Genomic DNA, 14,099 nt, shown 5'->3' on the forward strand with positions numbered 1-14,099 from the left:
CGCGCAAGTGCTGAGGAAACTCCCATGGTGAGAGCCCTAGAGAGCAGATAGCTTTCCCTCACAAGGCTGTCCCGGCCGTGGGCAATCCAGCCACGCTTCCCTGTCCCCGTCTGCCGCAGCAAGGGGATCACAGAAAAGCAGACGGGATGGAAGTACACATTACATACATTGGAGAACGGGCGCGTCCGTGATTACATACTATATACACATACAAAGGGAGCGCCCGACGAACACGAGTACATTTTTAAAACAACAAAGAGAAGAAGCAAACCGATGTGTTGGGTAGGTGTACATGAGGACTACATAGGGAGAGGCCGAGACTCCGCCTCCAAAGATCTAGCCGGAAAAAGCAGAGCAAACGGAACAAGACAAGGGGGCGGGGAGGAAGAGGAGGGGGATGGAGGGGGGCGCGAAGAGCCGGGCGACCCGACGACTTCCGGCCGCCGAGCGCGCGCCGCGCGTCCGCCAACACAGCGCCACAGAGAGAGAGAGAGCAGGGCCGACCGAGCCGAAAGGGATGAGAGGGGGATCAGAACTGGTCAAAGGAGGCCGACAGGTCGGCGGCGGCAGCGGGGTCGGGGTCGGGCTTCGACTGCTGGGAGAGGATGTCCCAGGAGGCCTCGGAGGCGTCGGAGGCGGAGGAGCGGTGTTCGTCGGGGGGCGTCGGGGCGGAGCTCTTCGTCGTTGACACCTCGCCCGCCCGCTCGACATCTTCATCGTCCGCGGGGAGGGCTTTCTGCTTGCCCTTGGCCGCCGGCGGCCGGCGAGTGCCAGGGACGGGGTCGGCGGTGGGCCCGATAGTGGTGTCGCTCCTCTGGCCCAGCAGGGCGTGCGGGCCGGCCTCAGGCCGAGCCGTTGTGTCCTCCGAAGGGCCATCCGCAGCGGGGGATGTGGAGGGGGTGGGGTGGTGGGGGACGAGGGTGAGGGCGCTGGACGGGGGATGGGCGCAGTCGAAGAAGGCGGCACCGGACGAGGAGCCGCTCGCCGGGAGCGTGTCCGGCTGACGGTCGGGGTCGTCGGAGCCCGACGAGTGGGCGGACATGAGGAGGAGGCTGGAGGCGTTGGCCTCCGAGCCCTCACTGGTGCCCTCCCCGCTCGCCCGCGCTGCATGTGGAGACCCCGTCTGGCCCTTCGGAGACGGCCTCGAGATCGTGTGGGGCTGCGGCTCTGTCGGACAGAAAACCCGTCCCGGGTCAGCGCCGTCATTCACCATACATCGGGTCAAGAAAACAGGACTTACGGGGGGCCTGGGGTGCGGGTCGTGGCTTGATCAACGAGCGAGCGTAGTCGAGGTCGCGGTAGATGCACTCGACAGCCTTTCCAGCGCCGTCCTCGTTGCGGATAAGCTGGCCGACGATCCGAGCGCGGGAGATCTGGGTGGGGTCGGAGGTGGCGAGGGTGAGGGCGGAGGCGAGGGTCTTGACGGAGAGCTTGCGGAGGCCAGCGCCGATGCCGAGGCTCTCGACCCGCTCGGCCCAGAAGAACTGGTCGCCGAAGAACGGCTTGATGATCGTCGGGATCCCCGCCCGCAGACTCGCACCCGTCGTCCCTGAGCCGCCGTGGTGACATACCGCATCGATCCGCGGGAACAGCCAGTCGTGCGGAATCGCCGCGATCTGGTATACCATCGAGAGGTCTTCCTCTTCCGCCATTCCCTCCTCTTCAGAGGTGTTCGCCCGCTTCCCCTTCTTTCCTGCTGTCCCACTCGAGAGCCGCTCCGACCATCCTTTGGACACTATCGCATACACGCCCGCCGTTTTCACCGACTCGATGATCACCTTGGTCGTCGCCTCTGGATCAGGAACAACAATCTACAATTTTTTCCCTTATTAGAAATATTCTCTCTCTTTTTTTTTGAAGAGATAGATACACTTACCGATCCGAATCCGATGTAAACCACTTTCTTGTTCTGGCTGTGAGCGCGGTCCAAGAAGGCGAGCAAGTCAGGCGGGGCGTCCCAGGAAGATTTCTGGGAAGAAGATTGCGTGATGGTAGGCTCGGAAGTGGGGGAGTCGACCTGGACGGGCGGAGGTTGTTGTTGAGAGAGCTTGTTGGGGTCGTGTTCGTCGATGAACCAGTACCCGGTGACGTGGATCCATTCGTACCAATCCAAGGGCGCAGGGACGATGCTCGGACTGAAGTTGTAGAGGAACGGGACCTTGTGGACTTCCAGCTTCTCGTAGGTCGTCGACCGGAGGCCGAGCTTCTCCTTCCTCCATTTATTCACCTGCCCCGACATCGCTTTCCAAAACACTTGATCAAACACCGTGTATCTATTGCCCAAAAAAAAAAAAGGGGGGGGGGGGGGGGGGGAAGTTAGCATTTCTCTTCCGACAAACGATTCTGGAGAGTGGCATACGTCATGTAGTTGTATCCGCTTCCCATCTTCCTGTCAGGCACGGCAAAGGCATGCGGGTATTCCTTGGTGCGGGTCCAGGGCATAGTGAAAGCTCTGAAGTAGGGGATCTGGAGTGCCTCGGCGATATGGATGCCGGCCATGGTGGAGGGGGACTCGATGAGGAGGTCGGTTCCCTGACAGGCGTCGAAGGAGGAGACGAGGAGCTCGTCGAGCCAGCCGCGGAACTTGGAGAAGGCCTCCTTGAGGAAGCCGAGCGTGAACATGCCGTTGTCGACACAGATCTTCATCAGCTCGGCCGGGTCGCCCCCGATCTCCACATACTCGATCCCATAGCCCTCCACCCATGTCCGGTACTCTCCGTGCGAGGCGATCCGACAGGTGTGGCCGTCTCGCTGCAGCTTCTGGCACAGTGCTATGTACGGCTGCACGTCCCCCCGTGAGCCGATGGTCAGACAAGTGATGTGCAGCTTGGATTGGGGCTTGAACGTCAGAAACGACGAGCTGGATGACTGGAACATGATCGGCAAGGATGCGCCATCGTCTTCGTCTTCTTCTTCCTCTCGGTCATCAGCTGGCCCATCTTGATCGGTCTTCTTCTGCTGCTGCTGTTGCTGCTTGTGGGCTTCGACCATCCGGAGGATCTCGTCGTGGACGGCTTTGATCTGCTCGGGGTTGGCGAATTCGAAGCAGACTTCTTCCTGGCCGACCAAGGCGTCAGTTGGCTGGGTAGTCAGAAAAAGCTTGAGAGCGTCGGAGCGGACGGCGGTGAGGGCCTCGATGGGCAAGATCATCTTGATCGGCGCAATGCTCATCACCTTCTGCCCCTTGAAACACACACAGCTCTTGCGGGCCGTCTTTTGCTTGGACGATGGGGCTGGGGGGACCGGACTGGCGAGATAAACCTGGCCGTACATCGACGAGCCGCTCCGGACAAGATTGCACTTGGTCTTGAGTAACAGACGGATCAAGCCTTCGGGATTAGCCGAATTGGAGGAGACCACGCCCGGGGTGAGGAAGTTGAACTCGCTCTGGAACTTGAATTGGTCTCGCTGTGTCAGTTGGGCTTCACCGGTGCCCTCCTCATCCGACAGCTTATCAACGCTTTGCGATTGGGTGGGAGGATCCTTCTTGGTGGCCGAAGTAGACGCGGACGCGTCTTGTGCAGAGGCCATGAGGCCCTTGGCCGAGTTGATCACGTCCTTGGCAGGCTTGATCGGGTTCAGCGTCACGGGTACGTTCTTGAGCCAGCCGGGGAGCAAGGCCCAGGACTTGTTGTTGTTGTGGTGGTGGTGGTGGTCGGCTGAGGTGGATTCATGGGGAGTCGGGAGGGGCGAGTTGGAGATGGAGTCTGGAGGGGTTGAGTCTGATTTGTCTCGGGGGTTGTAAGTAGAGTACTGCGAACGACGATCCTTGGGAGGGTAGGTATGGGATTGGGCCAGGGGATTCTTGGTGGTGGCCGAACGAGACGGCTTGGTTGGTTTGGGGGGATCGGAGGGGGGGTTCTCGGGTGGGAGTTGCTCCTGGTGATGATGAGTGTTTGGAGGGGACGAGGGAGTGGCAGACAAGGGCGAGCGGGAGACTGAGTCCGGGGTGGTTGAGCGGAGAGGGGAATCGGTGGGACGGGGGGCGGGGGAGTGTACCTTGACGGTGTTGTTGGTTGCCGGTCGGATGGGACTGCCGACGAACTTGATGCTTGTGCTGGCGATCTTGGTGATCTTGTCGGTGAACTTGGTCTTGCGTTCTTCTGAGTAGTAATCGGATGGTGATGAGGCCATGAGTTGGCTTCCCGAGCGAGAGAGCGGAGTGGGGGCTGAGCTCGCAAAGTAATCTTCGCCGGGCTTGGGGAGCGGGGTGCTGGGGAGTCTGAAGCGAGTGGAGTCTCTGATTGGACTGAGAGAGTGTGGTGATCGAAAGGGGTTATCGGTCGAGGAAGAAGAACGTGGTGAGTCGTGGGTGGCGGCTGGAGGAGGATCTGGTGGTGAAGAAGAAGAAGAAGAAGAAGAAGAAGAAGGTGGTGGTGATGAGGAGGAGGAGGATGAAGCCTGGACGCGCTCGAGTGCAGCCTTGAGTTGTTCGTAGGGGGTTTGGGAGTCTTGTAGGAAGCCGAAGAAGTAGTCGACGAGTGAGCTGTCGCCGATTTCTTCTTGGATGGCTTGGCTGTTTGGGGCGAAGGGTATGGCGGGGGCGTTCTCCTTGATCTTGATGCATACGGTCTGGGCAAACTGGATCGAGTCGCACTTCTGGATGTTCTCGATGGCGCTGAGGGGGATGGCGATCTTGACGTTCTGGCCGTCGTGTTGGCATGCGAAGATGGTCTGCTGGAGCAGCTTGAGCCAGTCGTCTCTGGACTGCTGGGTATCGCTGGAGAAGGTGTAGACTTTCCCGGAGACGAAGAGCTTGAACTGGTTGGGGTTTTTGGAGTTGGGGTTGGGTTGTTCGAGCTTGGTGCAGAAGTGCAGGTCGATCTGGCCGGTGGGGAAGAAGAGCTCGTGGCTGGATGGGTACCATGAGAGGATGGTGTTCTTGAGGATGAACCAGCTCTTCTTGGATGCCTGGCGCTGGTCGAGCTTGCTGCGGGAGTGGTGGCGGGTGAGGATGCCCGCTTTGAGGGCTGATTCGGGGTCGTCGTCTGCCTCGCGCTCGTTGGACCTGAGGAAGGCGTAGAAGCAGAGGTGGGCTGAGGTGAGGTAGAGGTAGCCCTTGAGGAGGAGCGAGCGGAAGAGCCATGCGGGGTATTCGGCGAGCAGTTCCTCGTCGGGGGGCAGCTGGAAGATCTGCTGGAGCTTCCTGGAGAGGATCAGCGAGCGTTTGGGGTGGTTCATGCTGGATACAGGGAGTGGTTCGGGCAGACTGGCGGAGAGTTGCTTGTGGGGGGTATGGTTATATGGTGATTCGTCGTCGTCGTCGTCGTCTTCTGCTGCTGCTGCTGCTGCTGCTGCTGGTAAGGGTCAGTAACAGGGGCTGCTGGGCGTGGCAGGGGATGGTTGCTGCTTACTGTCGCTGTCGGTTGCTCGCTCGGCGCGGGGGTGGTGGGGGTGGCCATGGCCAGCGGCAGGCTGTCCGAAGCTGAGCGAGCGGTGGGTGGATGTGTGGGTGGCCATCGGCTGGCGGGTGTTCTGGGCTGAGGGGTGTTCGCTGGTGGTGTGGTTGGTTTTATGCAGTCCATCGCCAGCTCCTCCCTCGTCAGCTGTCCCGCCCTCCGCTCGTCTCTTCTGCGGACCGCCCTCCCCCGCAAAGCTTCGGCATAGCAACACCCTCCAGCTGATCCCTATCACCCTCCACCACGGCCTGCACGCTGCTGGCCGCAGGACCAGCTCAGCTGACGTCTGCAGTCTGCTCAAGCCAACCACCAACAGACCCCCACAGCTGGACACATCCCCCCCGTCCTTCTCTCCCACCCCGGCCGAGCAGCGTCGAGTACATCTCTTGTCGTCGGGCTGGCGGGCCGCTTCCCAGCTGTATGCGCGCTATTAGGATTCACAATCGTAATTTGCAAAACTTCATGATTAGGTCACATTCTAACCTGAAGATGATTGTTTTTTTTTAAAAAAAAAAATGGTAATCTGCATTGATTGATAAGCAAAACCCCCAGAGCACCTGCCGAAATTTTGAAATTTTGTTCATAAACACTACAAGAAAAAATCTAGAAACTGCTAGCAGTTGAGATGCAGAAGCTCAAAGGAAGCTTGAGCTGATACTCAAGCCTTTCTCAAAGTTGATTCCAACCAGGTTTGGATGCACAGTCACTGTCCATAAGAGAGCATCATGTAATCGTGAGGACTTACAATGGCAGTCACACTAGGAGTATGCAGCTTCTAGAGTTTTTCTTCTAGTGTAGTTGTCTAGGTTTTGATGGTTCTCTGACATCATTGTAATCAAAGTACATATTGCCTCACACTCTTATCTTCTTGTAAAGTTCCATCAAGAGAAGGCAGTCACTTGCTCCTCAATCAAAATATCCTCCACATCCTCTTACTGTTCCAATTATGGGTCTGATATTGTAACAACAGGCAAAACAATAATAATAAAAATAAACACAGGCAACTTGCTATTTTCTATGTTTTAAACTATCTATACCACAGCAGACATTGAGAGATAGCCCAATGTTCCAAGAACAACAACTCAACTCTGTTTTCCCCAGAACCTGTGGGATGTTGAAGGGGTGCACCAACGGCTGTTTATGGAGCTCTCTCTCTCTATGGAAGCTGCTGTGGGACTGTGGCCCAGTTACTCTGTCTGTGAAATTGTATAGGTCAGGAGACCCTTCACTGTTCAAAGAGGCAGAGGCTCAGATTTGGCTGCAAGGCTCTAGGCCTGAGGACATTTCTAGAAGCCCAACACCGTCCAACACCGCAAGAGCTATGCTTTGCTACAAAAAGCGGTGCTTTTGCCTAGCAAAGAGAAACACCACTACTCTAGATCCAGAGTAGCATTAGTGCTAGCAGAAAACCACTACTTAGAGCGGTAGCAAAGCGCCAGCACCGCTACTGCAAATTTGAACCACGCGTAGCAAAGCGGGATTTTTTCTGATTTTGCTAAATTTTAGTGTGGTGGCTGAATTGGCGCTATGTAGCGCAAGAAGCATAGCAAATGGGGCCGCTTTTGTGCCAGAAGCGTAGCAGGCAAGTCCACTTTCCTGTGCACAATTCCACAAATACAAATCAGTCATCAATCCTCCATCACTTTATGATTTTGAGGATTGAAAGTTGAATGATACTACATTAGCACAGCAGAATTGCTACAGTAGTGTTTCTCCTGCTACTGTAGCAAGAAGCGTAGCGGAATGCAGCTACTTGCCTCTGGAAATAGCTTGCTATCTTTGTGTGTGTTTTTCCCTTTAGAAAAGTAGCAAAAAAGTGTAGCACCTAGCCCACTACCAAAAGTGTAGCAAGGTGGAGTCAAAATTGCTATGCTTGCCACTACGCGCAGCGTAGTTCTTGCAGTGTTGCTAGAACCAAGGTCAGCTTTATTGCAATTGGCTAGCCAGGCAGAGAGAATAAATAGGGTCCGGATCTCTGCCGGGCTAGATACCCACAGGTATACCCAGACATGCTGGGAACAAGGGCCAGCACTATTCAAGTTGCCTTTTTTTTGGGGTCTGGACTCTGGTGAATACACATATCAATAGTTATTGATAGTTTGGAATCAGACATTGCTCTGAACTGGATGGTCTGTGAAAGCTGTGCTGATGGGTATTGCCAAAAGAGATGGTGAAATCAAACCAATCCAATACCAGTATTGACCAATACTAAAATTGGATTGTTTTTCCAATACATAAGGATTTGATACTGTGTATTATATCCAACAAAGGTACTATACAGTGGTATTGTACAAAGAAAAAATGGCTCAATACCACTCCTCCCTGGTTAGAAATCCTGTTACCGCGTACTGCTCTGATTTTAACAGTCTCTTCAGGTTAAATCCTCTCTTCCTCTCTCCTACTTGTAGGTAGTCAATATTCATAGTGTCCAAGCAGCTCAAGGCAAAATTACACTTAAAAAGCCCTATCCAAGTGATACCTCATGAAGTATTGGATTGTATTGGCAACACACCCGCATGTATTAGGGGGGTTTGCAATTGAATTTTACAAAACTTTGGAGGTATGTAATCTTGAGGCCTTTATGAACAAAGTGTTAAGATCTTGGTAAGATGCACAGGCTTAGGTGACGCTGATAAATCAGTGCAACCAATCAATTTTTTTTTAAAATGTTTACAAACAGTAAATTTCAATTGTGAAACCCTAATGGAATGTAGTGACCCAAGACAAATGTATGAACATGCTGGAGGTTCAATCCCCAGCAAGTCTCAGTCCGCAATACAGGAATTAACTGCTCGGAAAATCTTGTCCGAGCAGTCTTCGGATTTTTTTTGTCTGACAAGTTCAGCAACTTGCTGGGCCTGGGCTACCGAACTCTTCGGACAAAGTCTGTCCGACAGCCTGTCGGACAAAATTATCCGAGCGGATAATTTATGCAGTCCCGGCGTTCCATATGCTCAAGTTCGAGAGTCGAGTGACATGCTGGTGAAAGCTCTGAGGATTACGTCAGCCGACCCCCTATGATCTATTCGATCGATGACGGTTGCTCCAACAAATATTTGTTTAACAAATATTGAAACAGTTCCATCATCAAGAAACAGATGGAGAGCCTGTGAGTCACCAAGTTTCCATTCTACCTGCCTAACGGAACCGACAGCGCTGACCGAGATATGGTCGCAGCCCAAATGAATTCCTCTCCCACCATCTGCCGCTCATGTTCTTTGCCGGCATCGAGCCTTCCAAGCCGACACCCGCCGAGGACAACCCGCCACCATCCAAGGACCCATTCGAGGGGCTCATCGAACACCTGCGGGCAGTCCTAGCACCCAAGCGGGCCCATCCATCCATCTGGATCCCACGGAAGAGCCCCCAGCCCACCCCGGAGTACCGGGTCCTGCTGGTCCCCAAGGTCAGCTAATTACCTGTTCATGACCAAAAAAAGATATATACAAAAAAGGAGTAGAGCCTAAATCCTTCCTCACCAGTCAATCAGCTTCCCGCCCCGAAAAACTAGACCCTCCTCCACATCCACCAATGCAGTCGCCCACTCGCCACTCTCGCCACTATCCCAGTCCTCCCCACTCTTCCCCGACGGGATCATCACCCCGATCTGGATCAGAAAACATCGCGACATGATCCCCTCAGTCTTTGTGCTCACACTCAGGCTATGGGAGCCAGCCCAACACCAGTCTCCCCATCCCACTGAGCACGAAAAATTCGACCACCAACTGATCTACGAAATCTCCGAGCGGAAGAAGACAACGTCTGAACGGGGCATCAAACTGGCCGTCATCATCCTCACCTCACGATACATGCTCGACAACCCCCAGCTGGACACCAGACTCAGCTACATCCGAAAGAAATCCACACTCGACACGCGCGCCTCCCTCTTCGTCCTGTCCCCCGTCCCAGCCCATGACCTCGTCAACTTTGTCCATACGCTCAAGGCCGAGCTCTACGAATCCACGATCGACTACTACCGCGAGCATTCCCGAAGGGTCCGCAGGAAACGGAGCAGGTCCACCTCGAACGCCTTTGCACAATCTACCAGCTATCACCAGCCAGGACAGCCCGTACTCACCCCGCTGAGCCCCCAAGGATGGAGCGTCCGGAGCGACTACAAGCTGGCTACGTTTGCCGAATTCCGTCAGGAGTATGAGCTCGCCATCAAGTCTTACGAAGACTGCTGGGAAGGACTGCTCCAGATGTTCAACAGTACTGCCGTCCTGCCTCCAAGAACGAAAAGATGGGCAGAGGCAAAGGTTCTGATCGACTGCATCAGTTTTAAGGCAAGCTCCGCCCTCTTTCACCCAGCCAGATTACCAAATACTCATCTGGTCTTCAGCTCTCTACCCTCTCTCTCTCCACAGATCTCCAAGCTTTATTTGTATTCGAATGAGCCGACTAGAGCGATGTATCAGTTCAACAAACACATCGCCAAGTTCCGCGAGCTGTGCAACGGCTGGGGGATCGGCGACGAGACCTACGAGTTCTGGGCCTGGCTGTCGAAGCAATACACCGTGCTAGCCGACCTGGTCGACATCGGCTGTCGCAACGGGATGCGGCTGCCCAACCTCTGTCCCCCATTGATGGCGCCCAGCGACAAGACCCGGACCAGTTCACCCGTCTTATCCGACTCGAGACTGCTCGCCGGCGGGGCTATAAACTTGACCGGCGTGCTCGTCCACCCCGGCTTCTACTACTTCTATGCCGCCCAATGCGCCGTCGAGCGTCGCAATAAGTTCCAGGCTAGTGAGGCCGCTGAGGTCAGTACTTCATTTACTTCGCTAAAACAAAAAAAAAAAAAAGTTGGCAGCATCTGACAATCTATCTTGCCCCCGGAATAGGAGGAGATGCGCGCGATCGCCCAGGCCAAGGACGAATCCAACTCGTTCCAGGCTTCGCCTGCTCTGGCGCACGAGCGAAAGATAAACCATGGGGAACTGATCATCAGTGTGGGTCCACGACTTCCCTTCCTCGCTCTATAAACACTATCAATCTCGGGAGGGATGAAATGAAGTGCGGGCTGCTGATTGTTCAACAGTTGTACACAAAAGCATACGAGATCTTCAAGACCGTCGGCGCGAGTCGGATGACCCTGTTCCTGGCGCTCAAGATCGCCCACGTCCATTACCACCAGAACGACCACCCCACGGCGTGCAAGTTCTTCGAGCGGATCGTGCCCTCGTATCGTAAAGCGGGCTTCACCAGCCTGCTCGACACTCTTCTGTATCTCTCTTTCCGCAACTTGAGCGCGCTTACTGCGAAAACGACGACGACGACGGCGACGACCGAGAGTGCGGCTTCTGAAGCTGGCCCCGCATCCAAGGAGGCGGTCGAGTTGTTCAAAGTCACCCTCGAACTCTTGGCCAACGAGAACCTACAGGCGTCTCCAACCGGGAGTAGTGGCGCAGATCTTCGCACGTCGTTGGCCGGCTTGCTCGAGGTTAATTGCAAAAAACACTTGCTCTGAAGTTTTGACATAGCTAATCGAAATCTTCTTGTAGCCCCTTTCGCAGTCTCCGACAGTGGAGACTGACGTGACGACGCTTACGATCGAGCCATCGGCCTTCCCAGGTATGCGTGTACATGATTTAGTCAGATCCTCCTGTCACCAAGATTGAACTGAATCTCCTGGGGGGAAAACATTGGTTGCGTCTGGACAGTGCGATCCCAAGTGAAGTTTTGGGAGCCGTCCATCGCGCTTGGCGAGACGGTTGAGTTCCAGGTCTTGGTGAACATCCCGCAAGGATTTGCGGACAGCCGGCCGACGATGGCCCGGCTGAGTCTGAAGTTCACGGCCATGCCTGTGCTCACGATCAACCACCACGCAGGTCAGGCAGGGCCCAACCAAGGCTCGCAGACGCTCGATATTGGGACACTTTCCGGCGACGATGATGAAGCATTGTCTAGCCAGACGCTGGACCTCCATGTGGCTGATAAGTCCTATTGGCTGATCACAGGCCGGTTGAGGCCGACTGTGGTCGCCAAAATCGCCCTCGAACAGCTCGTCTTTCGCTTCGATAACATCCTCAACGGCCGCCGCTTCGATCTCGTCGTCGCGCCTGACCCGGCCGCAGACCTTGCTCATCCAGCACGCTGGATTGAAAGAATTGATTCTGCGAGCCAGCAGCCCGTCTTCCTCAACACAGAGAGCTTCGAGTCGATGTGCAAGTCCGTGGCAACATCCATTCTTCAGTTTTCCAGAACCTGTCTGACATCCTCACCTTTTCCCTCAACCTTTTTTTATCCGCTTCTTACGGAATTGTCAGGGTGCAGCACAAAAAACCCGAGCTCTCATTTTCTTTGGAGGCCGAGCCCTGTGGGATCATCCATAAAGCACACGATCTGCGCGTCGTCATCGGCAATCTTGAGCAGGAGGCTTTACATTTGAAGCTTCTTGTCAAGCTGCAATCTCCCTCTACCAGTCAGTTTTCCAAAAAAAAAAAAAAAAAAAAAAAAACTTTTCTATCTCAAAAAGAAAAAAGCTTAGATTTATGCATATTTATCAGCAAACTAATGACTTGCAAAAACCTGCTCCGAATTTTCTCCTGTGCGACATGTGGCTATCGACAAACAGACGATACGCTCGAGATGGATGGCGAAACGCACAGGATCGCGTCACTCTTGACTCTGAAGCTTGGGCCGATCAAGCCGTCGGAAACGCTCCAGAAAAGGTTAAGCTTCGTGCCGACAGAAGTGGTTGGCAGGCGCGTAGTGGAGCTCAGTCTGGCGATCAAAGCGGCCGTCGACGATCGGCACATCAGCCAAAACAAGGACGAGGCGCAGGATAAAGAGGGAGACAATGATGACGATGACGATGAAGACGATGACCAGAAGCTGGACAGTCTGAGAGTGTTCAAGATCACCCGGGAAGCCGCGCTCGAGATCGAGGACCCCGTCCGGCTCCAGTACACCGTCCAGCACTTCCATCAGCCGTACCATCCCCAGCGGCCATCTTATTTCACGGCTTCGAAGATCCGCCATCGCTGTGTTCTTAACCTCGTGATCTCTAATACTTCTTCACAGACAGATCAGGCTTTCTTAGCTTTGTTGGATTCGATCAGGGTTCAGAGTGTTGCACTTTCCTTGCAGGTATGTCTTTCACATCCTTCATTTTGCCAAATATATTGTATGTCTTAATAAAATTGAGATCTTGATTCCACTCTCCTTTCTCATAGACAGCATCATGTCCCGTGAGGATGATATCCTGTTCTCTGCCTGACTATCACTCCTCGGAATTAGATATAGGTCGGTAGGCTGCCCGCATCTTGTCAATCTTCCATTGCGATCTTCGATTGACGATCATCTGCGTCGGCTGGTTTTTCATAGGAATGGAGACCGGAAATTCGTTTGCGATCAGTTATGTCCTCGAGGTTGAAGTTGATCCCGTTCAGGAAAAAGTGACAGGCTGTTTTGTTGAAGTGAGATGGGCGTGGTAAGTACTCCAATCCAGAGCGAGGTGGATTTAGTTGATTTATCCTACTTTGACGTCCAGTCCTTCCCCGGATGGGGCCCAAGACACCCATTCGAAACAGATTCCACTAGAGATCGATCGGCCGACTTTAGCCCCGATAGCGGTACTCACGGACCTCAAACCGCATCTCAAACTGATGGAACCAGTGGAAGTGAATTACATGATTGAGAATCGAGACCCGACGAGGACAGCCGACCTGGTCGTCAAGCTTTCTGAGCCCCCGACGAGCAGCAAGGGCGGCAGTGAATGGATGATTTCTGGGCCGAAGTTGATCAACTCGGTCTTGGTCTTGCCCCGCTCGTCCAAAGTGATTTCTCTGGTCTGTATTCCGACCCAACTGGGCCAGATCAGCGGCCCGAAGGTCGAGGTGTTCCAGCGGATAAACGCGCGCAACTTGGTGATGATGAGCAGCAGCGAAACCTTGAGTCGATTGTCGGGCGCACAGGTGCATCAACCGTCGGTGTCTAGTCTGAAGGACCTGCAAGAGCTCGACTCCAGCTATGATGGACCCGACCCACCCACTCCCGCCTCTCAATCGGCCTCCAAACTCGTGCCCGTCGAGATCGTCAGATCCCACACTCTCGCAGAGAAGCTCCCTTCTGTTGGCGATCCTACTCGGCCCGACGACCAACTCAAGAGCCAGAATCGATCGTCTAAGATCCCGGATCGATCGTTGAAAGTCCTAGTCTTGCCTGCTTAAATAATCTGTCATCCTTCTCTTCCCGCAGTGTACACATGTGATCTTTTCTTTTGTATCTCTCTGTGTTTATTCTCCACTCACCATTCTCTGTCTCTGTTTTTCCAATATTCACCTGGTTGTTCAGCTTTTTTTTCTTACAAAAGAAATGCAAATTATCTCAACAGATTTCACCTTCACTGCCTTATGACAGAATCTCGACTGTCATGACAAAAACCTCCTGAGTCATCGATGTCATCAGAATCCCTCTGCCTATTACATATGATTCGGGACGGAGGCGGCGCAGAATGTCATGCAGGAAGTCCGGCAGGGATCCGGAGTGGAACCTGCGCCCGAGTCAGAAGCTTCGTGTATGGGCATCGGAAGTTGTTGTACATACAACATCTGATGCAGCATTGATAGCCTAGCCTAACACAATCCCCTCGTTCCAGGGGCCGAAGGACCGGCGCGCCGGGGGCGCCTCGCGAAGCGAGCCTCTGGAAGAGGGGCTTGCAACTTAAGTGCCCGTCCTGGGGTGAGAGATTTCCCA

General features: G+C 54.2%; 2 protein-coding genes across 2 annotated transcripts; one reads left to right on the top strand and one right to left on the bottom strand.

The window, feature by feature from the left end:
* Positions 1 to 529: 529 nt before the first annotated feature.
* PtA15_1A906 (uncharacterized protein) lies at positions 530 to 5,525 on the bottom strand (the record flags this gene model as incomplete). The annotated part of the gene is made up of 8 exons (XM_053165982.1): positions 530 to 1,167; positions 1,241 to 1,811; positions 1,877 to 2,273; positions 2,360 to 2,868; positions 2,983 to 3,597; positions 4,000 to 4,249; positions 4,412 to 5,223; positions 5,355 to 5,525. The coding sequence occupies 8 exons, from the start codon at positions 5,523 to 5,525 to the stop codon at positions 530 to 532; spliced, it is 3,963 nt and encodes a 1,320-aa protein (XP_053017119.1).
* A 3,085-nt stretch (positions 5,526 to 8,610) lies between these two features.
* Positions 8,611 to 13,573, top strand: PtA15_1A907 (uncharacterized protein; the record flags this gene model as incomplete). Its single annotated transcript, XM_053165983.1, has 11 exons — positions 8,611 to 8,805; positions 8,882 to 10,162; positions 10,244 to 10,351; positions 10,441 to 10,842; positions 10,904 to 10,973; positions 11,063 to 11,570; positions 11,669 to 11,823; positions 11,977 to 12,491; positions 12,578 to 12,647; positions 12,729 to 12,834; positions 12,895 to 13,573. The coding sequence occupies 11 exons, from the start codon at positions 8,611 to 8,613 to the stop codon at positions 13,571 to 13,573; spliced, it is 4,089 nt and encodes a 1,362-aa protein (XP_053017120.1).
* Between the last annotated feature and the right edge of the window lie 526 nt (positions 13,574 to 14,099).

The sequence above is a fragment of the Puccinia triticina genome, chromosome 1A (assembly GCF_026914185.1).
Source record: "Puccinia triticina chromosome 1A, complete sequence".
Classification (NCBI taxonomy): Eukaryota; Fungi; Basidiomycota; class Pucciniomycetes; order Pucciniales; family Pucciniaceae; genus Puccinia; species Puccinia triticina.